This window comes from Paroedura picta, chromosome 1 (genome assembly GCF_049243985.1).
Source record: "Paroedura picta isolate Pp20150507F chromosome 1, Ppicta_v3.0, whole genome shotgun sequence".
Lineage (NCBI taxonomy): Eukaryota > Metazoa > Chordata > Lepidosauria > Squamata > Gekkonidae > Paroedura > Paroedura picta.
The window spans coordinates 11,678,364-11,704,784 of record NC_135369.1 but is presented as its reverse complement, the minus strand read 5'-3'; the positions used below and the strand labels follow the sequence as shown (position 1 = coordinate 11,704,784).

General features: G+C 51.5%; 1 protein-coding gene across 7 annotated transcripts in view; it reads right to left on the bottom strand.

Moving 5' to 3' along the window:
- Positions 1 to 26,421, bottom strand: part of UBAP2L (ubiquitin associated protein 2 like) — a 69,127-nt gene that overhangs the window by 38,809 nt on the left and 3,897 nt on the right. For 3 of the 7 annotated variants that reach the window (XM_077321586.1, XM_077321609.1, XM_077321594.1), the window contains exons 2-11: positions 22,272 to 22,401; positions 18,098 to 18,175; positions 17,470 to 17,580; positions 15,924 to 16,092; positions 14,167 to 14,262; positions 13,087 to 13,132; positions 12,505 to 12,617; positions 9,828 to 9,902; positions 2,915 to 2,967; positions 2,727 to 2,812 (exon numbers count right to left, since the gene is read on the bottom strand). In XM_077321586.1, the coding sequence (XP_077177701.1) occupies positions 2,727 to 2,812; positions 2,915 to 2,967; positions 9,828 to 9,902; positions 12,505 to 12,617; positions 13,087 to 13,132; positions 14,167 to 14,262; positions 15,924 to 16,092; positions 17,470 to 17,580; positions 18,098 to 18,175; positions 22,272 to 22,361 (917 nt within the window). In that variant the 5' untranslated portion in view covers positions 22,362 to 22,401. The remainder of the gene's footprint in view (positions 1 to 2,726; positions 2,813 to 2,914; positions 2,968 to 9,827; positions 9,903 to 12,504; positions 12,618 to 13,086; positions 13,133 to 14,166; positions 14,263 to 15,923; positions 16,093 to 17,469; positions 17,581 to 18,097; positions 18,176 to 22,271; positions 22,402 to 26,421) is intronic. The other 4 variants (XM_077321601.1, XM_077321619.1, XM_077321628.1 and 1 more) reach the window with 2 other exon arrangements.

Here is a 26,421-nt window from a genome sequence, read left to right as displayed (position 1 = left end):
ATCAAAACACTCCAAACCGAGGCCTCTGGATGCGTCAGGCGTCTCATGTATGAAGCTGCCTTATGCTGAATCAGTCCCTGCGTCCACCAAGGTCAGTATGACCTACTCAAACTACCAGCGGCTCTCCAGAGTCTCAGCCGTATCACTTATTCCGGAGCTTTTCGACTGGAGATGCTGCAGAGGGTTGAACCTGGGACCTTCTGTATGCCAAGCACCATTCTGCCGCTGAACTACAGCTGGCCCCTTAATTAATTGACTGATTTCTTAACCGCCATCCCTGGACCAAGCCGGCTCCTGGCGGTTTATAATGAAATCCCCAGTAAAATGCAGATAAAACAGCAACAACCTCCTGGCAGCATGAAATCTTCCCACACCCCCTCCCAACTCACCGGTACAGCATGGGCCGATTTGGTCCTCCCTCTACCCTACCCCGCAGAGACAGCTCCGTGATGCCCAGATTGTGAGTGATGCGGCACAGAGATGAAGCTGCCTGACCCTGAACCGGACCCTTGGTCCATCAAGGTCTGTGTTATCTAACTCAGACCGGAAGCAGTTCTCCAGGGTCTAGGCAGAGGTCTTTCCCATCATCTCCTGCCTGGTCCTTTAACAGGAGGTACCAGGAATCGTAGAATCATAGAACCATAGAGTTGGAAGGGGCCATACAGGCCATCTAGTCCAACCCCCTGCTCAACGCAGGATCAGCCCAAAGCATCCTAAAGCAGCCAAGAAAAGTGTGTATCCAACCTTTGCTTGAAGACTGCCAGTGAGGGGGAGCTCACCACCTCCTTAGGCAGCCTATTCCACTGCTGAACTTGACTGTGAAGATTTTTTTCTGATATCTAGCCTATATCGTTGTACTTGAAGTTTAAACCCATTACTGCGTGTCCTCTCCTCTGCAGCCAGCAGAAACAGCATCCTGCCCTCCTCCAAGTGACAACCTTTCAAATACTTAAAGAGGGCTATCATGTCCCCTCTCAACCTCCTTTTCTCCAGGCTGAACATTCCCAAGTCCCTCAACCTATCTTCATAGGGCTTGGTCCCCATCTTCATAGGGCTTGGTCAAACCAGGGACCTTCTGCGTACCAAGCTCAGGCACAAGCAAGTAGTACACGCTGTGACATGACCCCAGAATCCACATACACAGTCATGTCTCAACAAGAGAGGCTGCAGAAAACGAAGGGGAAACAAACAAACCCAACCTGGGGAAAAAACTGGGAATGTTTATTTAATGGCAGAATGAGGAGGGGGTCTCCAGCTCTTGTTGGGGGGCGGGGCAAGGCAGTGCTAGCTACATTTCTGGGTACAAACAAGAAATGTGCTCCGCGACAAGAGAATTGAGCGCTTTTGACCTGCAGATCCCTTCTTGGTTGACATACCCTGGCTTAAACAGACAATGCCTAGTGAGTCTTCGAACTCCTCCACCTGCCCCCCCCCCCCAATCACAGACTGGAAACCACTACTCTCCCTTTTCCCTTGCTTTGTGAATACCTGCCAGGTGTGAGCCATTCATGGGCAGGTGCTCAAGTGCATCTTTCAGCGCTTATTGTGAGACTTGTGGGAGCCGCTTCCTAATAAAGGAGTCACAACAGCCAAAGGAAAATGCCTGCGTAAACCGATCCCAAGGTGCACCAGATGCAGAGTTACCCCGCAAGAGGTTTCCAGTCAAGAGAAGAGCAGAGGGGCTTTGCCATGGACTTCTTCAGTGGTCTCCCACTGAATTAACCGGGGATAAACCTGCTGTGCTCCCGAGACCTGACCAGCCTGGGTCATCCAGGGCAGGGTCCGAGGGAAATTGTCAGATTATCAATCCCGAGGAGGGGGAGGAGGAGAAGAGTTGGTTCTTTTATGCTGCTTTTCTCTACCCAAAGGAGTCTCAAAGCGGCTTACAGTCGGCCTTCCCTTTCCTCTCCCTACAACAGACACCCTGTGAGGTGGGGGAGGCTGAGGGAGCCCTAATATCACCTGATCTGACCCAGCAAACCTCCGCTGATGTTTCTAAGAGGGGAAGGCCTCGGCCTCCCTGCCCTGTTGCTGGCCCTGCAGAGGGACTGGCTGGCCCTTGTGTGAGGCAGGAGGCTGGACTGGAGGGACCCTCCCTGGTCTGACCCAGCAGGGCTTTCCTGTGTCCTTATGAGGGGAAGGCCTCGGCCTCCCTGCCCTGTTGCTGGCCCTGCAGAGGGACTGGCTGGCCCCTGGGTGAGGCAGGAGGCTGGACTGGAGGGACCCTCCCTGGTCTGACCCAGCAGGGCTCTTCTGTGTCCTTATGAGGGGAAGGCCTCGGCCTCCCTGCCCTGTTGCTGGCCCTGCAGAGGGACTGGCTGGCCCCTGGGTGAGGCAGGAGGCTGGACTGGAGGGACCCTCCCTGGTCTGACCCAGCAGGGCTCTCCTGATGTCCTTATGAGGGGAAGGCCTCGGCCTCCCTGCCCTGTTGCTGGCCCTGCAGAGGGACTGGCTGGCCCTTGTGTGAGGCAGGAGGCTGGACTGGATGTACCCTCCCTGGTCTGACCTAGCAGGGCACTTCTAATGTTCTAATTCTTATGAATCATGTCTGTTTGCATAAATCTAAAGCTATAAAGCATTCACATTCACTATAAAGCATTCACTGTTTGCATAAATCTAAAGCTATAAAGCATTCACATTCGTCTTGGCTATGATGCTCCCCCAAGAGATTGAGGGATTCTAACGCAAGACTCCTACACCACAGTTACAAGGGACTAAGGTACCACCTCTGTCCAGCCGTGATGGTCACGTTTTCCGCGGGCAGAGGCACTGAAGAAACGTTGGATGCAGTGAAGATCTTGGTTTCCGACAGCTGGAAGAGAGAGGGAGAGAGAGAGAGAGTCAGGGGGAGAGGCCGAGGAGGTGCACACATGGAGAAAGGAGGAAGCGGAGTAGGAGGGGAGGGTGTACCTACATCTTCATTCCAGTCCTCGGTCCCCCACTCCTCCGTCGCTGTCCTCCACGCACCTGCCGGAAAAAGCAAGTAGCTGCATATGAGCGAGTCCCGGGAGGCTTGTGGGAAAAGCGGGAGGTTGTCAAAGGAGCAGTTGCAAGCAGCTAAGCAGAGTTTGTGCCCCTCGCCCAGACAGACACAAGCTTAGAGGGGGGGAAACCGGCACACCACACAAGCTCCCCCCGCCCCGCCCCCCAGCCAACACCAAAGCAAAAAGGCTGGACCCTGGAATCACCTTGGAGGCGGAATTGGGTTTGCCCTCCTGGGCCCTGGCAAGAAGCTTGGGGCCCCGGAAGGGATTGCCGAGGCCGCTGGACTATTTTACGTCCTCGCTCTTGCTCTCGCCCTGTCAATCGGCTCTGCCACCTCCAGTTTGGTACCTGTCCTTGCAAAATGGCACCCCAATGGCTCCCTTGCTTGCTTGAAGTCTTTAGTGAGCCTGCTAGGCTTTAGTCTTTAGTGAGCCTGCAAGTGCTCTGCCCTTGTCATGGGGTACGTGGGACGTAAGAGGGGGAGTCGGTTTTCATACCCTGCTTTTCACTACCCGAAGGGAGTCCCAAAGCGACTTACGATCGTCTTTCCCTTCCTCTCCCCACGGCAAACACCCTGTGAGGTTGGTGAGGCCGAGCTCTAACAGAACTGTGACTAGCCCAAGGTCGCCCAGCCGGCTGCACGTGGAAGAGCCGGGAATCAAACCTGGCTCTCCGGATTAGCGGCCGCCGCTCTTAACAGCGGCACCATGCTGGCAAGAGCTGCCTGCTGCTTAACTTTGACTTTCAAGGCCTCCGCGACCAGGAGAACAGGGAACCTCTGTGTGGCAGAAGATGTTAAGAAGGTGAAACCGGAGGGCGGTCGCTTCCTCTCTCACTACATAAAGGTGCTTCTTTAAGAACAAAGTTTCAGAGCACCACTAAAAGCCCACGTCCCAACTTGGCGACCCTGCCTTGTTCCTCGGCTGAGCAAAGGAATTTCGGGGCATGGCAAGCTCATTTCAGGGTCCAGGGGGGAGGCGGAAAGGTAGAGGCAGGCAGAGAGGTCACGTCACATGACCATGGGCACAAAAACCACCTGCCGGTTCCTGCAAGTCATTTTTTAAGCCCACGTCTAGGGTCAAACCAACAGACGGGAAGGGGAGGAGACACACGCGGCCGGTGAGGGGTTAAGACTTCACCGGCTTTTACCAAGCAAGGAACATTGCTCCGCCTGTCACCTCGATACCCTGCCAGACTCAAAAGCCTTTCACTGGGGGGGTATCGGCAGCCCTGTTCCTCTCGCAAGACGTCCGCCCGCATCTCAGCAAGATGGGGAGGGAGAGAAGACTTTAAGAAGCAAGCAGATGCCGCCTGCTTCGACCCTCTGGGGCAGGAGTAGTCAAGCTGTGGGTCCTCCAGATGTCCATGGACTACCATTCCCATGAGCCCCTGCCAGCAAACGCTGGCAGGGGCTCATGGGAATGGTAGTCCATGGACATCTGGAGGACCCACAGCTTGACTACTCCTGCTCTGTGGCACAAGCCGGCCCCCATTCACATGCACATACAGATATTGGTGTCCGTGAAGCTTTGGGATCCTCTACGTATCAGGAAAAGGTTATGCTCGGGGGGTCTTGCAAAAGTTATTAAAAAGTTATGACACATTAAAGGTAAAGGTATCCCCTGTGCAAGCACCGAGTCATGTCTGACCCTTGGGGTGACACCTTCTAGCGTTTTCATGGCAGACTCAATACGGGGTGGTTTGCCAGTGCCTTCCCCAGTCATTACCGTTTACCCCCCAGCAAGCTGGGTACTCATTTCACCGACCTCGGAAGGATGGAAGGCTGAGTCAACCTTGAGCCGGCTGCTGGGATCGAACTCCCAGCCTCATGGGCAGAGCTTTCAGACTGCATGTCTGCTGGCTTACCACTCTGCGCCACAAGAGGCCCTATGACACTTTAGTCTACTTTAAAATTTAAGTTTCCTTCAGACCTGAAAAATACCTTGCTGCATGGCTTGCCCTCAGATCTACCAAAACAAGCAAGAGGACCTCCCCCCCCCCCATGCAACCACTGCTGCTAGTCTTCAAGTCGCATCGCGGTGGAAGCAACAAGCGTCTCCCAATGGCGACTCAGAGATTGGGAAGATTCGAGAACTTGCTGTCCCATTGGGGTCTCAATGTTTTTAGCACCGCGAAAACCTCACTGTCCTAATAAATCATCATTCGATCGTGAGCGTCCCTCGTCAAATGCTATGCAGGCTTCTTCTGTTTACTATACAATTTGTGCTTCCCCGTTTTTAAAGTTTTTCTCCTAAATCTCAGATGGAAAAATTAAGAGACGCGTGATAACGCAGCAGAGGGCGCCGCAGGTGGCACCCTCTTTAAAGGTAAAGGTATCCCCTGTGCAAGCACCGGGTCATGTCTGACCCTTGGGGTGACGCCCTCCAGCGTTTTCATGGCAGACTCAAGACGGGACGGTTTGCCAGTGCCTTCCCCAGTCATTACCATTAGCACCCTCTTTAGCACTGGGTATATTTGCAGTGTTCCTATCAACCAAGCTCCCTGATCCTTCAGTTGCAGATACAAGGTCAGAGGTTCCCGACCAGGACTCCCTGGGACCTCCCTATATCCCACCTTAATGCATTCAGCCACCAGCTATTCCCGGCACTGCCATGAAAGCAAGGAACTGGTCACTTTTGTTGACCCGGGGGTGGCATTCCCGTATGCTCACTGCATCTGGGAAAGGGGTGGAGCCTGGATGCCTACTCCTGCCTCAAACCACCTCCTTCCTCTCCCCCCCCCCCCGTCCTCCTCCAACATGGCAAGGAGGTGTGAGCAGCTGGCATCACTTCTGGGGCTCCCCAAAACCTGAAAAATATTTCAGGGCCTCCTCCATGGTCAAACGGTTGAAAAAGGCTGTAAAAGGGACTGAAATGAAGACCATCTGCACTCAAAGCAGGGCTTTCTATAGTCTTGAGCTATGGCTCCCTCTTCGAATACGCCAGGTGACATAACTTAGGCGCTAATCAAGACTTTTTGGTGCTGTTTCAGTCATGAAATAAGGGCCCATTGGCTAAGTACTGCGTGGTATCCCCCAACATTTTAGAAAATAAACATTCCTTTCTCCCAGTGTTTTCAGAAATGCTACACTTCCAAATTAGAAACCTTGATTTTGACATCAGTCTCCTCGGCTGTAACTCGGGACAACGGCCTTTTTCAAGAATGCAGACACAAAATGATCTGCCCATCGCCACTCACCGCTAGGGCTGCCTACTCCGGTGAGCACCGAATCCTGAGGCGGCCAGCGCTGCGGAGGGGAAGGGCAGTGCCAGCACCACCACCACCACCACCCCTCCCCTCTGTGCCATAAAGCTCACCACCTTGGGCTTAGGAGCTTACAGGAGTGCACCACCCTACTCACCACCCCAGTCTTCTAGGATGCCAGATTTCAGCAGATCTTAATTATACAGGCACCAAGTCACCACCATGAGGGAGGTGGGGCTGAGAGAGCCCTGACTCTATTGCTCTGTGAGAACGGCTGAAACAGGCTCACCAGGTTAGAAGTCCCCGCGCTTAACCGCTACACCAAGCTGGCGTCTTCTCTTAGAGCAGGCTTGTTTTCACGACAAATGAAAAAAAAATCAATCTGCCTAAATGTTTAGGGGCGACAACCAGCTCCTGGACAGGGTCCTCTGACACGTCACTCATGCACTGCTAGGTTGCGCAGTGCATCTGGGGCCCCACCAGCCTTAGACGAAACACCAGCCAAGAAGCCGCTTCCCCCCCCCCTTGCTCAGGGAGTTGCGCAGAGGGGCAGCTAGGAGCACTGAGCAGCAAGGTGTGTGTGTGTGTGTGGGGGGGGGCGCTCTCAAGGATTCTGTCCGAGTCGGATGTTGCAATCATAAGCAGGTTGGGGGGGCTGCTTCGACTGCATCTGGTGCCGACTCCGAATTGCTGTCCCATGCTCTGTCCCTCCCGCCACGACACTGCCGGGAGCCGGGCGGGATCTACTGGCATGAGTGAGGCTGAGAGGTGAGGTGGGTGAGGCTGAGAGAGCCCTGAGATTACTGAAGAATAAGAAGAGTTGGTTCTTAGATGCCGCTTTTCTCTACCTGAAGGAGTCTCAAAGCGGCTTACAATCGCCTTCCCTTTCCTCTCCCCACAACAGACACCCTGTGAGGGGGGTGAGGCTGAGAGAGCCCTGAGATTACTGAAGAATAAGAAGAGTTGGTTCTTAGATGCCGCTTTTCTCTACCCGAAGGAGTCTCAAAGCGGCTTACAATCGCCTTCCCTTTCCTCTCCCCACAACAGACACCCTGTGAGGTGAGTGAGGCTAAGAGAGCCCTGAGATTACTGAAGAAGAAGAGTTGGTTCTTATATGCCGCTTTTCTCTACCTGAAGGAGTCTCAAAGCGGTTTACATACGCCTTCCCTTTCCTCTCCCCACAACAGACACCCTGTGAGGTGAGTGAGGCTAAGAGAGCCCTGAGATTACTGAAGAAGAAGAGTTGGTTCTTATATGCCGCTTTTCTCTACCTGAAGGAGTCTCAAAGCGGCTTACAATCGCCTTCCCTTTCCTCTCCCCACAACAGACACCCTGTGAGGTGAGTGAGGCTAAGAGAGCCCTGAGATTACTGAAGAAGAAGAGTTGGTTCTTATATGCCGCTTTTCTCTACCTGAAGGAGTCTCAAAGCGGTTTACATACGCCTTCCCTTTCCTCTCCCCACAACAGACACCCTGTGAGGTGAGTGAGGCTAAGAGAGCCCTGAGATTACTGAAGAAGAAGAGTTGGTTCTTATATGCTGCTTTTCTCTACCAGAAGGAGTCTCAAAGTGGCTGAACATGACAAATGACAAATGACAAATTGAAACAAAACCTCTCTATCTGGATACCCCTCACTCTTGAAACCAAAACCCGAGGTACTTAATGTCTGATGGTGAATCAGTCGGTATGTCCATTCAACCAGCTGACTAACTAAAGGGAGGTTAAGAGTGGCCAACCTTCAGCCTCACATGGTCATCTTTGATCCTGGCATCCCTGTGGTGTCAGACGTTGGCTCCACTCACAGTGCTGAAGGGGGCAACTAGAGGTCTCAAAACGTCGGATTCTGGAAGGACCTTTAAGACCAACCAAGTCCAAGTCAAGGTAAAAGCTTTCTTTTTTTTGGCCAAACGGCGTGTATGTGCACACAAAATCTTATCCCCAGAATGAAGCTCTGTTGATCTTAAAGGGGCCCCGGGACGCCAACTTGGTTTTGCTGCTTCAGACCAACAAGGCCACCGACCTGAACTGATGACAAAGTAAGTCAAGAATGTGCTCTACCCAGCACCGCAGCCTGACAGGGCCAACGCCGTGGCATGGAGGGACGCCATCCCTGGCGCTGCCCCTCCCCTCTGAGCCACTGGCCGCCTTGGGCTACGGTCCTGGAACATGCCCTCCTGCTCAGAAGGTCAGCAGCAGCTTCTGGGAAGTCTTTCTCCAGAACTTTCTGCCACAGCCTCAGCACCCAGTAGCCTAAGAACATCTGGGATGCACCTATCGGGGTGCACCCCTGGGCTGAGTTTTTGAGCTGCAAGTGCAATTAAGGGAAACCAAGTGGCATTCTTTCATTTTTATTTTTTACAGCCTGCCTTTCTTCCCTGTATTGTTCTCCTCTCCTCCGTTTCAACCTCACCAACAGCCCTGTGGGGCGGGCGAGGCTGAGTGGGGATTTGAAGCCGGGTCTTAGCCCAAATCTCTAACCGCTACCCTCACGCTGACGTACGACTGGCCCTGCTTATTGCAGCTGCCTGGGGCCTGGATATAAAGAGGCAGGGCATCTACCGTGAGCCACTTGGAATCTCTGCCGTAAGGGAAGGGGTTTTATAAATATTTCAACAAAGGAATCTATGAACACCAGATGCTGGGTTGGATCCAAAATGCTCTGAGAGGCGCATGGAAAGGAATTTTCCTCCCCACCCCATGGGTGCATCTGACAGAGAGGTGGCCAAGACTGTGGCTCTCCAGATGTCCATGCACTACAATTATCATGAGCTGGAACTCATCCTCAGACACCTGGAGAGTCATAGTTTGACACCCCCCCCTCGGGGGGTTAAGAAATACCTGAAAAGACCGGTAGGAGTCCAAAAATGGGAGCCTACAGCAGGGGAGAGGATTCCACACACCCCTCTGGATCCAACCCACTGGGGACAAAAAGTGGGGCAAGGGGTCATTGCTCCTTGTGAACTCCTTAGAAACCATGGGACTGGCCACTACCAACAAGAGAAAGATGCCTCAAAGCCAGGCCAAGTTCTTCCATCTTATGCTTGAAAGTCAAAAAAGAAGAGTTGGTTCTTATATGCTGCTTTTTTCCACCCGAAGGAGAAAAGTTTACAGTGACCTTCCCTTTCCTCTCCCTACAACAGGAACCCTGTGGGGTGGGTGAGGCTGAGAGAGCCCTGAGATTCCTGCTCGGTCAGAACAGCTTTATCAGTGCTGTGGCAAGGCCAAGGTCACCCAGCTGGCTGCATGAGGAGGAGGAGCAGGGAATCAAACCCGGCTCGCCAGATGAAGCTGCTAACCACTATACCAAGCTGGCTCACCAAGAGGGATGGCAAACCGCAGGACAGCAAAACTATCCTTCTGCTTCTCCTTCAAAACCCAACCGACTCCACCCTTCCAGCTCTCTTCCCTTAAAAAGGCGGGGGGTCGGGGTGGAAGAAGGGGGAGGGACCACAGCATTAGTAAAAGCACAAGCAAGAACGCACGAATATTCATTAACAACGATGGAAAGAGATGGAAAAGGAAAGGAACAATGACATATCCACAGATATATTCCAAGTTCGTTTTTTTTTTTTTTTTTTTAAAGGGAAACAAAATTTTTAAAGGAGACACAAAGAAGAGATCCTGGGGCAGTTAGTGCACCTGGATTTCTCGTACCAGGAGCAGTGTCAAATTTTCGGGGATAATTTGACCCCTCACCCCTAATGTAATCAACTCCTGAAATGAAAACAGAAATAAGAAAAAGAAAAAAAAAAGGGGAAAAAAAGGCAACAGTGAAATTTCATACATGGAGAAACAAGGAGGTGCCATCGCCGCCCCCACCCCTACCCCTTCCCCATCACCCGCAGTACCTGTGGATATTGTTAAAATTAAACGGGGAGAAAATACATACTTAAAACATTGCTAAAACTAAATAATGAGAATGTGAAAATGAGGTGCACATTTCGTAAAGCTGCAAATGAGTAAACCAGTTCTGTGGGCGGAGGGGAAGGACATGAAACGGGGAGAAATATATGTTCCCTCCAACAGAGGTTCTAGCTGGCTCTGGGCCAAGGGATGGGGGGGGGGATCTACAGCTCAGAGATGCTCGGACAGTAACGCTTCCCTGTTCGTTTCAGATTTCCACATGCGGCACCCAAATTCCGCTCCGCGCTCAGAATGCCCTTTCCGATGGGCAGATCCAACTTCCACGAGGCACTTCCTGTTGTGGAACGCAAGCCGTAGTTTGCTACTGCAGATCCCGTGCAAACTCTGGCTTGCGTGCAAAAGGGAAGGAACTCGTGGGAGCGGAGCACTAGAGAGGAAGGAGGAAGCCTGGGAGCTTTTTTCCTGTTTCACCACAGCACCAAATCAAAGCTGGGTGTTCCACGAGAGCCGACCATCTCTACTGTGCCCCAAGGCACCTTTCTGCACCCCACCAACCACGTAAGTGGAAGTCATCCGTCAAAGCTTGCTTTTCTGCACAGATTGCATTTTTTTTCAGTTAAAGGAAGAGCAGAGGTGTACGTCTCTTTGGAGAAAAGTGCCTCCTTCCAGCAGTGTTAGGGAAATGCGCCCTGGAGTGAGGCTGGGGGATTCTTTCCTCACCGCGCCCCACAAGCTGTTGAGGGCTAAGGGGAAGAACCGTGATCACAAACTCTGGGGAAGAGTCATTAATGAACTAGATGATGGGTGGAAAGGGAAGAGGTGGCACCGTTGTGACCAAGGAACGGAGGCCAGGCTATGGCTTGCATGTTTCGTACAGGATACCTCAATTCTCGCCCCTTACAGGGAAGAGGCGGGGGTGCTCCGAAATCCTTGACTCATCCCAGAAAGGTATCGCTCCCAATCTGGGGCATAATTTTTTCCCTTGGCAATTAAACGTCAAAGGCTTTCGCAGACTGAGTCAACTGGCCGTTGGGGGTATTCCTGGCTGCGTGGCCGTTTGATAGTGTCTGATAGTGAGAACTACCAGTGAGTGTCGTGCATAGTGCAGCGGGTTGGACTAGGTGACCCAAGAGGTCCCTTCCAATTCTATGATTCGGTCCACAGCCACACCAGACCACGGCCACGCAGCCCGGAGTGCCCACAAGAGCCAGTTTCCCTTCTTGGGAGTCGAACTGGGGCTCAGTGCTTCCAATGGGCCATGGTCAACCCCTAGCTAAACGGCCTTGCCGTCTTGTGTGTCTTCAGCACACCTGATCTTAAGTAAAAGAGGATACGCTCCTGTACTCTCCTGTGAATGTCACCCGTAGTGCCCCTCTCCTGAATGAGGACTGCAGACGTCCTAAACGCCACTGCTTAATGTCTAGGATGCTGAAAAGATTATTCAGGCTTCTAAGGGAGAAAAGGAACTGCTAAACGGATACGGGAAGACAAAGAAACTCAGGCCAGTCGCCCACTTCTGGGCCCGGGGACTGCTCCTGAACCTTTCGCTGCAGCGTTTACAAATGCAATTATTTGTTTGTTTTTAAAGGCAACATCTAACCAGAAAGGACTAGCAGGCAGTTGACTTTTCCTCATTCCCACACATTGAAAAGAGTTCAGAACATCAATTCAGGGGGGGAAAGCAAGCCGAGGAAACAGGGCGCCGGCCTTTAAGTTTTCCAAAAACGTAACGCCAGGACGACAAAGTTGACCAAGCGTTGCTGCAGGAGGCAAAGCGCTAACCCCCGCAGCTGGCCCTCCAAGCCGCTCTGCCTCTAGCCATTCCTCCAGGATTTGTCTCCTGCAAGACAGTCGCCGGAATTGCATCCGGCAGTGCTGCTGGCGGCCTGGGCAAGGGCCACTCCCCCAAACGCAAACCAGGACCACCCAACCCCCAAGTGACTTTGAGGGCTACGGCTGCAATACTCGGCTGCCGTCCAATCCGTTCTCCTGGCCCCTAACTGGAAGACACAAAACCTTCCTAGTACGCTTTGGTCTCAGGCTGACCGAGGCTCAGTGGCGAGTTTGAACTAACAGCCGGGAAGCAAGGGAGATGGAACCCTTGGTTCCTGCCTCAAGGCATGTCTGGGTGAAACTGGATTCACAGAACAAGTGGGCGGACTTTCCAGCCTTGCCTGAGACCCGTCCCGCCAGGCTCCAGGCTCACGGTCCTTAATGTGGACTGGAGACCCAGCCCCTTCAAGCATTCTGGGCGTGGACACGGTTCATGAACATGAAGAGGCAGCCAGTCTGCATTAGGCTGGCATGGGCCGGAGTGGGAATGGAGGGACGGCTGCCGTACAAGGAACGGCAGACTACGGGTGCAAGGGAACCCCGCTGCCTTGGCAAAACTGGGGCCTTCTCTAAATTAGGGCCACCCGGGGGTGGTGGGGAGAGAATCCAAGTTACTTACTCGTCCCATCATCCGGCTCAAAGCTCCCAGTATTGTTCCATGTGTTGTTGTTACTATTCCCGTAGCCTTCTTCCGTGCTGGTGGGCTCTGCATAGTCGGCTGGGTTGAAAGTTCTGAAATATGGAGGAAGGTTAGACTGTCGCCACAGCAAGGGCTCGCTCGGCTGCCCCGCTACGTAGAATCACGGAGCTGGAAGTGACCACGGGGGCCATCTAGTCCCCGTTCAATGCAGGATTGGCCTAAAGCATCCTTGAAAAGTATCAGTCCAGCTGCTGCTTGAAGGCTGCCAGTGAGGAGGAGCTCACCACCTCCTTAGGCAGCCCATTCCACTGCTGAACTACTCTGACTGTGAATTCCCCCCCCCCTGATATCGCGCCAGTAGTGTTCTGTATGTAAACCCAATACTGCGAGTTCTCTTCTCTGCTGCCAGCAGGAATCACTCCCTGCCCTCTTCTAAGTGACAACCTTTCAAAGACATCAAGAGAGCCATCCTGACCCCTCTCAACCTCCTCCAGGCGGAACCTTCCCAAGACCCTCAACCTTTCCTCACAGGGCTTGGAACCATGTTTTGGGGAAACTTACCCCATGCCTTGAGCTGAGAACCTTCCTCCCCGTCTTCCGGATCCACCTGTAAAAAACCAACCAATACACGATGGCTTCCAGCAGCGAAACCTCTGTGTATAAAGAGGCGGTGTAAATGACAGCGAGTTCCTCTCGGCGTATCAGCAGCCGAGAGCTTTTCTGTCTCAAAGATGGCAGAACGACCTCTCACAAGAGATCAGCACATGCAGCTACAGAAGCATAGAATCCTGGAGTTGGAAGGGGCCATCTTAGAATCATAGAGTTGGAAGGGGCCACACAGGCCATCTAGTCCAACCCCCTGCTCAACGCAGGATTAGCCCAAAGCATCCTAAAGCATCCAAGAAAAGTGTGTATCCAACCTTTGCTTGAAGACTGCCAGTGAGGGGGAGCTCACCACCTCCTTAGGCAGCCTATTCCACTGCTGAACTACTCTGACTGTGAAAATTTTTTTCCTGATATCTAGCCTATATCGTTGTGCTTGAAGTTTAAACCCATTACTGTGTGTCCTCTCCTCTGCAGCCAACGGAAACAGCATCCTGCCCTCCTCCAAGTGACAACCTTTCAAATACTTAAAGAAGGCTATCATGTCCCCTTCTCAACCTCCTTTTCTCCAGGCTGAACATTCCCAAGTCCCTCAACCTATCTTCATAGGGCTTGGTCCCTTGGCACCAGATCATCTTCGTCGCTCTCCTCTGTATCTTGTCCAACCCCCGGCTCAAGGCAGGATCACCCTCAAGCATCCATGAATGTCATAGAATCATAGAGTTGGAAGGGACCATCCAGGCCATCTAGTCCAACCTCCTGCTCAAGGAAGGATCAGCCTACATTTAAGGTGTTGAAAAGTGTTTTTCTGTCCTTATTGTTGTTCCACTGACCTCTCAATGGTTATACTGGCCAGCCGGAGCTCTGATACTTGTTGCTGGGATTACTTGACTGTTTCACCAATAGCACAATTATGCGTCTGCTCCCGGCTTGGGGAACGCCACCTAAAGGCCTCCCAAGACAGCCAAGATGGCTAGTCTACTGCGTGGCTGGAAGGGTAGAGGGTGCCCTGTCTCTTTTCCGTTCGTTCTTGCTCACCTCTGCCTCGCCCACGCCCCCGTCGCCCTCTCTCTGTGCCTCTTCCAGAAGATCCACCAGTCTTGCTGCCGTCCAATCCGTTCTCCTGACCCCTAACTGGAAGACACAAAACCTTCCTAGTACGCTTCGGTCTCAGGCTGCCCGAGGCTCAGTGGTGAGTTTGAACAAACAGCCGGGAAGCAAGGGAGAGGATGGAACCCTTGGAGACACCTGGCACACTACAACCGGGCACACCATGCCCAGCCCCAAGAACATGAGCGTACCATGGAAAGAACGCGAGTGGCCGTGGAAAGAAGAGAGGGAAAGCCTCGCTAGCATCCAGCAACCCCAGGGGCCTTGATCTGAAGTGACTTGGCAAGATTCGAATGTACCGATCTGGCATGCTTAACTCTCTAAGGCAGGGGTAGTCAACCTGTGGTCCTCCAGATGTCCATGGACTACAATTCCAATGAGGGCCTGGCTCATGGGAATTGTAGTCCATGGACATCTGGAGGGCCACAGGTTGACTACCCCTGCTCTAAGGCTCCTAATACGAGCCAGCAATGCTGCCTTTTAAAAGACTATGCTAGAAGGGCCATAAATTGCAGGACAGACAGCACAAGATTGGGGGGGGGATCTTTGTGATAAGTAATTGAAGTGGCTACAAGCACTTGAGCAAAAGATGCCTAACTCTCTACTTGGGCTACTGTATTTAAACCTGCGGGGCTAGAAATATCCAGATGCTTCAGGCAAGTTGGTGCCTTGGAGAAAACCGTTTCTTTCCCTACCCCGCGGGACTGGCTCAAAAAAGTAAATATAGATTATAGATACTTGGTGTTGGTCCCTGGGGATTCAAACTTTTCCCCCAGACCTGCACACTGCATTGCCTTTTAGACTCTGTGCATGTGTAAGACCACCTGAAGATTTAGCACAGCCATTCTCCAGGTTTTTCTTTTTTTTTTTTTACTGTTGAGAACCCCATGAAGCATTTGCTATGTTATCTACGCTCCCTCCCCCCAATCCTGTACTAGATTTCTGGAGGGGATAGCGGGTTGAAAACTGCCATGGCTTTTAAAAAGCTTTTAGGAGTCTGGGTGTCGGGGATTGTTTTAATGGGGTTTTAAGGGGGCTTTTAATACGGACAGTTGTAAGCCGCCACGAGCCAATTTGGGCGTGGTGGGCAATAAGTCTAAATAAATAAACAATTAATAAATATTCTTCAGGCTTCAAGAAACCCCAGAAGTGGTGCGACCGTGCAGAATATAGTTGGGAAGCAGAGCTGTGGACACGCCCACTCGGGGCCCCTCCCCTTCCCACCCCCTCCAGGCCCATCACTGGCCGTTTTGGGAGGGGTGGGTGGGTTGATAGGACCATATACGGTCATATCATCTGATAAATGTTTAACCAATTTTAAAAAATGTACACAAAATTAATTTACTCCAAGCCATTAAGGCAGGGGTAGTCAAACTGCGGCCCTCCAGATGTCCATGGACTACAATTTCCAGGAACCCCCTGCCAGCGAATGCTGGCAGGGGGCTCCTGGGAATTGTAGTCCATGGACATCTGGAGGGCCGCAGTTTGACTACCCCTGCATTAGGGGAACCGTTCCAGGGCCATCAAGAAACCCCAGGGTTTCACGACCCCCGTGGTTGAGAAAGCCTGGTTTAGCAAGCCAGAAGGCTTCTGAGTCCTGCCGGTCAAGGACTTTTACCGCCGCCCGCCTCTCCTCTAATCGTCCCAGCCTGCTCAGTGGTGAAGGGCACAGTTGAGATCCGTACACTCTCTCCCGCGGCTTGCACCCCGGCCCCTTCTTGGCAATCCGCCGCGTCGTCGGCTGAAGTCTCTCTCCCTCTCTCGGTTCTCTTTGCCTTCTTCGCTGGGTTCCGTCTGCCCGCTGTCCTTTTGTCCTGAAACGCCTTTCTTCTTGCCAACCATTTCCCAGGAATGCTGATGGTGAGAAAGACCAACACTGTTCGCATGACCCTTGGTACGCATTCATTCGTTTTTATTATTCATTTATTACGGGATTTGTTTAACAACTCGCTCTGTGCAAGCCTACCCTTGTCCCTGCTCTGGAAAATTCGGCTGGTGCAGAACGCAGCAGCCAGGGTTCTCGCAGAAACACCCTGGAGGGCCCACATCTGGCTCACACTCGGCCCACACTCCAACAGCTGCACTGGCTACCAGTTGCATTCCAGATCACGCTTTTGGTAATCACCTTCAAAGCCACCATGAGCCTCCTGCCACCTTCCCTTCCCATGCCCTTACCTCCTTTCTCCCATGCCGATTTCCCCCCTACTCCTCTGGAGTCTATTATACTGCAGATTGAAGGGACATGGGGGTAGCAGAATTGGTGGCAAATGGCTAAATTTTTCAATTATCATGTTTCAAGCTGGTTTTGACCGTGATTGTATGTTGTGAGCTGCCCTGAGCACTCTCACAGGGAGAGGCGGCTCAGAAATCAAAGTATAAATAAATAAAATAAACCCCTTGTGAGGTTTTCAAGGCAAGAGATATCCAGAGTGGGCTTGCTGTAGCCTGCCTCTGCGTAGCCACTCCCGTGGCTTGATAGAAGAACATTTGCTTGGCATGCAAGAAGTTCCAGTCTTAGTCCCTGGCCTCTCCAGTTTAAAAAGGACCAGGGAGTAGACAATGTGAAAGGCCTTCTCCAGAGACTCTGGAGAGCCACTACCAGTCTGGGACAGTCTTTTCCAACCTTTTGACCATGCAGGAGCCCCAGAAATAATCTGTCAGGCTTTGAGGAGCCCAGGAAGTGATGTCCACTGGCCACGCCCCACAGAAATGACACCACCCCACGTTAACAGGCAGGCTCAAGGAGAACTGAATGGGGGAGAGACAGAAGGCGGCTTAAGCCGGAGGAGCCTTGCAGGCGCATGAACCGTGAGAGAATTCACTCAAGGGGAGGGGAGCAATGGGAGTAGCTGGTTCCATAGCTTGTGGCTGAGACCACTAAGGCAGGAGAGGAAAGGCTGTGGACACACACTCCATAGCTCCTGCAGACCCCTGGTTGGGAATGCCTGGTCTTGGGACTCATCACTGACTAGATGAATCGATAGCTGCCTTTAGCAAATCAGACTGTGTGTGTGAGAGAGAGATTGCTGCCACTCTTCTCCATGGACTGGACTGATGGAGGCACCAAGATAGAGCCAATCTCTTGGATTGCCGACATCCCAACAACAGAGAAACCACCTGTCCCCGTTCGGACACACCAACTCAGCCCAAGAAACAAACACCCCCCCATCCCCATCAGGGAAGTTTTGATAAGCTGCTTTTCTGAGCTGGGTGGCAGGCCGCCACGCTCACCGTGTCCGGATTCCCCTCCAATAGCACGTTGATGGCTCTGTTCACGTCCCCGTTACAGTCATGCAGGGCGATGACGCACTCATCCTGGTTCTTGCCTGTGATGTCAATTAGCTGCAGAGGAGGAGGAAGAATTGGTTTTTAATATACCGCTTTACTCTATCCGAAGGAGTCTCAAAGCAGCTGACAATCCCCTTTCCTCTCCCCACAACAGACACCCTGAGAGGGAGGGGAGGCTGAGAGAGCCCTGAGATTACTGAAGAATAAGAAGAGTTGGTTCTTATATGCTGCTTTTCTCTACCTGAAGGAGTCTCAAAGCGGCTTCCAGTCACCTTTCCTTTCTAAAGCACTGCTGAACTCAGACCTTGTTCTTCTACTGCCAACCAACTTGGCCGCCCACCTAAAACTCATCCCTATTTCTTAAATATAAGATGCAGTGGAAAGGCAACCACCTTAAGGCTCTCATGCCAATGACCAGGAACAGCAAATTTCTCACTACCAATAATCTTCCCGTGGAACCTTTCCCCTTATTTATTTTATTTTATTTATTATATTTCTATACCGCCCTCCCCAGAGGCCCTTGAGAACAAACCCCCTCCTCCAGAGGCCCATCGCCATCCCTGGAACTCACTTGTTTCACTTTCTCCTCAAAGTCAGCGTCGTTGTGGTCCGAGATCATCTGTGCAAGCCGGATCTGCTCTGCAGTGGCCTGGGGCAACATAGGACAAGACAGAACGGTTAAAGCCATCCTTTTGTTTCAAAAGAACTAGCGGCCCTGCGCCCCGCGTCCCACCCTCCAGCGCTGCTGCGAGCGCCTCAACGCCGACTCACCCGGACACAGAATTGCTCCGTTGCCCGCAAGGTGGCCCGCGCTGCCGGACCGCACTGCGCAGCCCGAGCAGCCCCAGCCCCAGTACGCCTCGCCAGCCCCGCTAGCGCCTGCTGCATTAAGCCTGCAACGGGTTTATTTACTAGTGACCACATATTAGGCTTTCTTAAACAGGGTTTCGTGAAACCTTCGGGTTTCTGGAATGGTTTCCTGAATAGTTGGGAGTTAATTTTTAGTATTTAAAATCTGTTAAACGTTTCTCTTGATGTGGCCATTTATGGCCCTTGCGCCCGTCTCCCAAAATGGCCAATAGTGGGCCTGGAGGAGGTGGGAATTGGAGGGACGCTGGGTGGGCATGTATTGGGTTTCCCAATGGTAAGAAGGTTGGGAAAGGCTGCCATATATGTATCACTCAATAAATGTTTAGCAAATTTTTAAAAAATATGTTAAAAACTAACTCCTACCCATTCGAGAAACCATTCGAGGGCCATCAAGAAACCCCAGGGTTTCACGAAACTCTGGTTGAGAAAGCCTGATTTACGCTCTACGTAGAGCTGCCCTTGAAGACCTTCCAGAAGCTACAGTCGGTACAGAATGCTGTGGTCAAGCCACTGACCACAGGGGCTCACAAGAACCAGGCCACTCCAGTTTGGGTCCATCTAAAACGGTTTCCAAGATGCTCAAATCAAAGAGCTGGTACTGACTTCTAAAGCTTGGGGCCAACGGACCTGAAGGATCTCTTTCACACATACAAATCTACTTATATGCCCCGGTCATCTTTGGAGGTGCTGCTTTGATTGCCCTGGCCCTCTGAGGCTAGACAGGTAGCAACCCCAGAGAGGAAGGGGTAGGAAAAGGAGGGGCCCCGGTTCAGTGTGTATACAAGCTCTGCTCCCCCACCATATTCTGCATGATTGTGCCACTTCTGGGATTTCTCAAAGTCTGAAGAGGGTTTCAGGAGTTTCTCAATGGTAAAGAAGTTGAGAAAGGCTATAAGCCGCCACCAGTCTCTGGAAAGGGGCGGGCTATAAATCCAAAAATAAAATAAAATAATAAATAAATAAACCCATTTACATTATTTTTAATGTTTTGAATGACTCGGGTATGTTACATCCACTGCCTGGAGGATCCTGACTGGATGGACAGGAGGCACAAATACGTTTTAAACAGAATAAACCAGACCGTGAAACCAAGCCATAATCTGTGCTAACCATGGCCTAGGTCCCAACCACGGTTTGGGCAGCTTGCCTCCCATTTTCTGTGCCCTAAAGCAGGGGTACCAGTGGTCCTCCAGATGGTTCATGGGGTTCATGGGAATTGTAGTCCATGAATTGCAGGGGTTCATGGGAATTGTAGTCCATGAACATCTGGAGGACCACAGATTGACTACCCCTGCCCTAAAGCATTGGTCCCCAATGGAAGCTTGCTAGCCCACCTCACAGGGTTGTGAGGACAAAATGGAGGGGAAGAGAACGATGTAAGCCACTTTGGGTGCCCATTGGGAAGAAACGCAGGACATCAAGTAAGTAAATAAATAAATGTATGGCCTTGATAGCTATTGAGGTTAGGATGCAGAAAAATAGCAGGTTCTCATACCTCACTTTTCTCTACCTTAAGGAGCCTCAGAGCGGTTTACAACTGCCTGTCTCTTCCTCTCGTGGGGCTGATTAGTCTATCTATAGGTCCCGCACTATGACATCTCATTGCCTGTTTCCATCATATGCCATTAATGGCATGTTACAGGTGGCGGCATGGGGACGGGGGGAAGGGGGGAGTTTGTTCTGTTTTTTGTCTGCCATCTCCTTTGTTTACTTATTTATGGGGTTGAGTACAACGTTTAATTGGGGGGTCAGAGGGTGTTTTAGGGTTTTTATTGTATTTACTAGATTTAAAGCCCATTTCACATGCAAATGAAATGGGCGCTAGATGGCCTGGGAGAAGGGGGCGCGGCCTACCCCCCACCCGTGGCTCTCTGGAGCCTTCCCCCAGCCGGCGGCGCAGCCCACCCCCCACCTGTGGCTCTCTCAAGCCTTCTTGAGGCCACTCCGGCAGCCGGGAGAAGGCGGCGCGGACCACCCCCCACCCGTGGCTTTCTGGAGCAGCCAGCCAGATTCCCTGGGCGGGTGAAGCAGCCAATGGGGAGCCGCGCGGTTGCTTGGGCCGGGATGGACACTCGGAGGAGCCAATCAGGAGCCGCTTCGCGGCTCCTGATTGTCCCCTCCGAGTTTTTATCCTGGACAGGGCCCGCCCTAACTCCTCCCACACAGCCCTTACTCCTTTATTCAGCTCACGGCGCTCTGCGCCACGGGGCTGTTTAAAGATGAGCCTCTTGTGGCGCAAAATGGTAATGCAGCAGACATGCAGTCTGAAAGCTCTGCCCATGAGGCTGGGAGTTTGATCCCAGCAGCCGGCTCAAGGTTGACTCAGCCTTCCATCCTTCCGAGGTCGGTAAAATGAGTACCCAGCTTGCTGGGGGGTAAACGGTAATGACTGGGGAAGGCACTGGCAAACCACCCCGTATTGAGTCTGCCAAGAAAACGCTAGAGGGCATCACCCCAAGGGTCAGACATGACCAGGTGCTTGCACAGGGGATACCTTTACCTTTACTTTATTCTGTAAAGGGTGTTGCTTTATTTGTGAGCCGCCCCAAGCCCGAGTTATCAAGAAGTTAAATAAACAAATAAACAAATAAACAAATAAATAAATAAATAAAACAGACACCCCATGAAGTAGGTGGGGCTGAGTGAGCTCTGAGAGAACTTCTGTGATAACAGTTCTAACAGGACTGTGACTAGCCCAGGGTCACTCAGCTGGCTGCGCATGGAAGAGCAGGGACTCAAATCCGGCTATTGGCTATTAGAAGCTATTAGAACCCTTACCCACTACACCAAGCTGGCTCTCAAAGCTATACTCTCTTGCCAGTCCCCAAAAGTAACTGGCTGGATACTGGACAGAGCAGCAGAGCTCTTCTCATGGCTCTTATGTTAAGAGCTGCAACCATGATGTGACTGGTGAAATTTGAGCCCTCTTAATTCCGCAACTGCAAAGCATCGGTCCTACAATCAAGGAAGAGCCGAGGCTAACGTTTTAACCTGCAACAGATGCAGAGCCTGGATTTGGAAAGAAGCGACTTTTAATCCTTCACTGGTGGTTCGTTCCAACGGAGCGGAACAAAGGAAGGTGGGGAGAGGCTCCAAGAATACGGAGACATGACAGAAGGGGGTTCAGAAGGGTCCCCCAGTTGGCTGCATGTGGAGGAGTGGGGAATCAAATCTGGCTTTCCAGATGAGAGCTCACCGCTCCTAACCACTATGCAACACTGCCTCTCTCTATATCATTGTGCTACAAGTACAACGATATAGGCTAGATATCAGGGAAAAAATTCTCATAGCCAGAGTAGTTCAGCAGTGGAATAGGCTGCCTAAGGAGGTGGTGAGCTCCCCCTCACTGGCAGTCTTCAAGCAAAGGTTGGATACACACTTTCCTTGGATGCTTTAGGATGCTTGGGGCTGATCCTGCGTTGAGCAGGGGGCTGGACTAGATGGCCTGCATGGCCCCTTCCAACTCTATGATTCTGTGATTCTATGGTGTCTGGGCAATAAATGGAGTTCCCCACTCCTCCAGCCTTCTCACAGGCTAAAAGAACTTTGGGAAACTGAGTTTTCTTTTTTAACAGAGAAACAGAGGACCGGGACATGGGATAAAGTAAGGACACTGAAATCTGCCTCTCCCACTCCCTCCCTAGAAAGCACTCTGGCCGGCCTCCAGAGCTGGCAAGTTTTGGTTGTGCGTTAGCAGAAAACACTCCAGGGTGCGGAGGACTTCCCCCACCTTCCCCCTTTGTCTCTCAGGAAGACGTTAGGGCCGGGCCTGGCTATTAGTCACGACTGAAGAGAGGAACTTTCGGAGCCAGGACTCCTCCCCCCCCCTGAGCCAGCGAGGTTTCCATGGACACCCCTCCCCGCTTTGGCCTCACCTGTGGCCGCTGCTTGTGCTGTGCCTGGTTCTGTGTCTGTGCCTGTTCCCAGCTCCCCCGGGCTCGGTTGCTGCCCACCGATGTCATCATTTACAGTATATACAAATAACAGTATTTACAAGGTAGAACGCTGCAGAAGGAAAAGAGAACAAATGGTTAGCGTTGGGGACAGAGGGTCGGTCCGGCATACTTAAACAGTACTCCGCAGCTCTTCAGCACCCAGGGGTGCATTCCATAATCGACTTCCCTCTCCGGATGAAGCCTAAGAGAATGCAGCTTTCGGGAGTAGGCCACAGGTAGGGATGCCGGCCCCCCGATGGGAGCCCCAGCATCACAGCTCACCCCCAGAAACAGAGATTAGCCCCCCCCAGAGAAAATGGATGCTCTGGAGGTGGACTCTACAGCAGGGGTAGTCAACCTGTGGTCCTCCAGATGTCCATGGACTACAGTTCCCATGAGCCCCTGCCAGCATTTGTACATCTGGAGGACCACAGGTTGACTGCCCCTGCTCTACAGCATTGTGCCCCACTGAGGTCCCTGTCTTCCCCCAAACTTCAGCCCCAAAGCGCCAGCAGTTCCTAACCTGGATCCGGCCAACCACCCACGCCATCCCCCTGCCAGTGACTGGAGTGGGTGGGTGGGGAGCCTAGCCACACATTCTCTCTACCCTGCAGAAATTTTCTCCATTCTCCTTCACCCTGGTGAATTCACAGACAACCTCTCCTAGCCTCCAGACTAAGAAAGATAAGAAAACAACTTTGGGCCTATACTTCTCTGCCATTCCCCCTGAAATAAAGGTGTCTGATGAACCGCTTCCCCAAAGAGAAAGCTTTCCCTTAATAGAAAATTACCAGGTTATGTTCCAACACAAAAGGAAGCTGAGAAGATAAAGAGCTTGGTTTTTATATCTGCTTTTCACTAAACAAAGGAGTCCTAAGGAGGCTTGCAAACACCCTTCCCTTCCTCCCACCCACCATAGGCCCCCTGTGAGATAGGTGGGGCTGAGAGAGCTCCAAATGAATTGTTCTGCAGAAGCCCTAAGAGAACTGTGACCGGACCAAGATCACCCAGCTGGCTGCCCGTGGAGGAGCGTGGAATCAAACCTGGATCTCTGCATTACAGGCCGCTGCTCTTAACCATGACACCACACTGGCTCTCAAAACTGGTCCTTGAGACTGGCGGCAAAACTTCTGTTCATTTCTTAGTTGTATCCTTCAGAATGGCCAGCGAACAATTCCCCTCAAAGATGGCTGCCACCAACTTGTTCTCTTTACAAGCAAGCTCACACAAGATCCAAGATCCAATCCACGATCTCTATGGCTCCCGCTCTCAACGTAACACCCAGAAATCCAGATCTGGTCTCGAGGTTCATAGACAGAAGCCAAGCTGGAACAGTATTCTACGCATCTGACAAAGCGTGCATGCACATGAATGCAGATAGCTTGAATAAAACTTCGTAGCTCTTAAAAGTTGCCCCCGGACTCCAACTTTGGCCTGCTGCTTCAGACCAACATGGCAACCGACCTAAATCTATTCTATGTAGAGTCATAGAAGATTATAGATTATACAGTTATAGATAGAAGATAGATTATAGATAGATTTATCCATTGTGCAAGGATGTCTGAACGGTAGCCACAAGCCAAGATGAAAAACATTGTGAGCACTGTTTAAGTACAAAGTCGGTGCCATCCGCCATACATACAAACCGGCAGATGAGTTGCCTTATCTGAAAGAACCGACCAGCCGGTGCTGCCTCTCCAACAGATGGAATCCCTGAAGCAAAACCCTTTGTGAGAGTCCTTGAAAGAGCAAGAAAATGCAAAACCTGGCAGGGGGTGGCGCAGGGATCTTCCAGAGGCCACATCCAGAAGTCTTGTGCATTATAACTGAAAGCAATCCAGACTAAATCCAGACATGACCACGAAATCCAGACATGACCATGAAAGCAGAACAAAAACCCAGGTATCTTGGTATTGACTTCTGATCCAATTGTCGTTGCAGCCGAAGCTCGCGAGTGAACTGAAAATCCCTCGGGGCAGAAGGGACACTGCGGGTTTCCAGGACTCTCCCCACAGCTCTTCTGTTATCTACTGCCAGGGATTCCTGGAATTCTCAGCAAGCAGGCATCCTCAAAAGGAGGAACTCTCCAATCCAGAACCACAGACCGCCTGAGAGGACCAGATTTTATCTTGGGAGGGGGGGAGGGGGGAGAGAGGGGCAGGGCCTGCAAAAGCAAACAATAGAGGCCTTCATTTTGCAATGGGGAGACTGCACCACCGATTCAAAGGAGGGACGCCAGAACCCCTATCACGACGACAAGAACAAGCGCTCTTATGTGGCCAATGAGAAAGCCAGTGGTTCAGAGCCTGTAATCTGGAGAACCGGGTTTGATTCCCCCCACTCCTCCGCATGCAGCCAGCTGGGTGTCCTTGGGCCAATCACAGGTCTCAGAGCTCTCTCAGTCTCACCGGGTGTCTGTTGTGGGGAGGACGGGAGGACGCGATCCACACAACAGCCTTGTGGGGTAGATCGAGATAGAGCATTCGTCTGTCTGGAGCAGCGGAAAAGAGCGAGATGGGCATGGCGGGACAAGATCAGAACTGAAGTCACTTTGAGTCACTTTGAGACTCCAGGTAGTAAAAAGGCAAGGTTCCAAAAAATAAAACAGCTTTGTCTTCTGTGGCCAGCAAAACTGCCTAGAATAGGTGGAGCTTGTTCCAGAAACTATCCTGCTCCCTCCTCTCAGAACTCCAACGATGCAGTGATGGACCCCAAATGCTGGGAGTTCTCCCATGTTCTTCTCTCAGGCCCTCAATGGAAGGAGGTGTGGATAACTGAGGAAGAGAAACTGCAAAGCCACAAAACAATCAGGTCTGAGAAGAAAAAAAAACCCTCATTATCAGCCAGGCTCAAACCCTCACTGTGCCACGTAGCTCAGTAGGAGCTAGCCACTTTCCCCAAACGTAATCTATCGGGGGAGAGAATCACGTTAACGATTCCCAGATCTTTGGAAATGGGATAAAAACAAAATGGATCGATCTACTGCAGCATCGTGCCTTGGAGCAGTAAATCTTACAAGCTACTGACAAGCAATTCATCGCCCCGGCAAAGGAGGAAAATTTCAGAAGTTGAAGATTTCTCCATTGTATTTATTTGCCATCACAAGTAGCCTCAGAGATTTCAAGCGTCTGCCCTGCAGGAAGGCTCAGTGGCCTCTTGTACCACCCACCAGTTTCAAAAACCGCAGGCCCACATTGTAGGTAAAAGGACGTCAAACCAGGAAGCTGGAAAGTAAAGGCATAGATGAACAGTGCTCCTATATTTTGGGATTTCTCCATTTAGAACTGTTTTTTTTTTTAATGAAAGCGTTTAGGACATTAGCATCAACCTACATCAAACATGGCAGGGAGGTGGTTTTCTGCTTGTTTCAAACCCAAGATTAAAAAGAAGTGTGCATGTGCACGAAACCTTATACCCCGAATTGTACTTGTTCGTCTTAAAAGATGCCAGTGGATTCAAACTGTGGTCAAAAAAGGACAAGGTTAGCTAGGGTACAGCATGCAGTTGTTGTGCATAAGGGTTCCTACACAATCCCTGGTGCCTGCAATTAGAAAGATTGTGGGTCACACATTTGGCAAAGCTCAAGTCATGTAGCAACTTAAAAACCAACAAGACCTTTGCAGCCTTCAATTGGTACCCCAGAGTTTGCTGAAGACTTTCCTCCAAAAGCTACTTGCCTGCCTAGGGCACTGACATGCTTTCACCTGTTCACACATACAACTGGAGCTTAAAAGCTGGCTCCTGTTTTCATGGTTTTGCAGAAAGAAATGGCCTGGGGATAAGTGTTTTGTTAAAACCTATCCAGAGAGGTGGCGTGAGGAAGGAGCTTCACCTCGCTTCCTGTATTAGGACGTCAGTGGTTTTCATCTCGTGGGCAGAATAAACTTCCTGATTACACATTAGGCCTCTCAGGCAAGGAGATCAATGTTTACAAGCTGTTTGTTGTTTCAAGCGGAGGCGAAATTCCCACTCTGTTCCCATTTCGTTCCAGAACCCAGTTCTGAAAATCCAGAAAGAGTTCCACCATACTTCCTGGCTCCTCCGGAGAACTCCCAACTGTAGCATCAGGAGGAAATATTAATCACTGCCT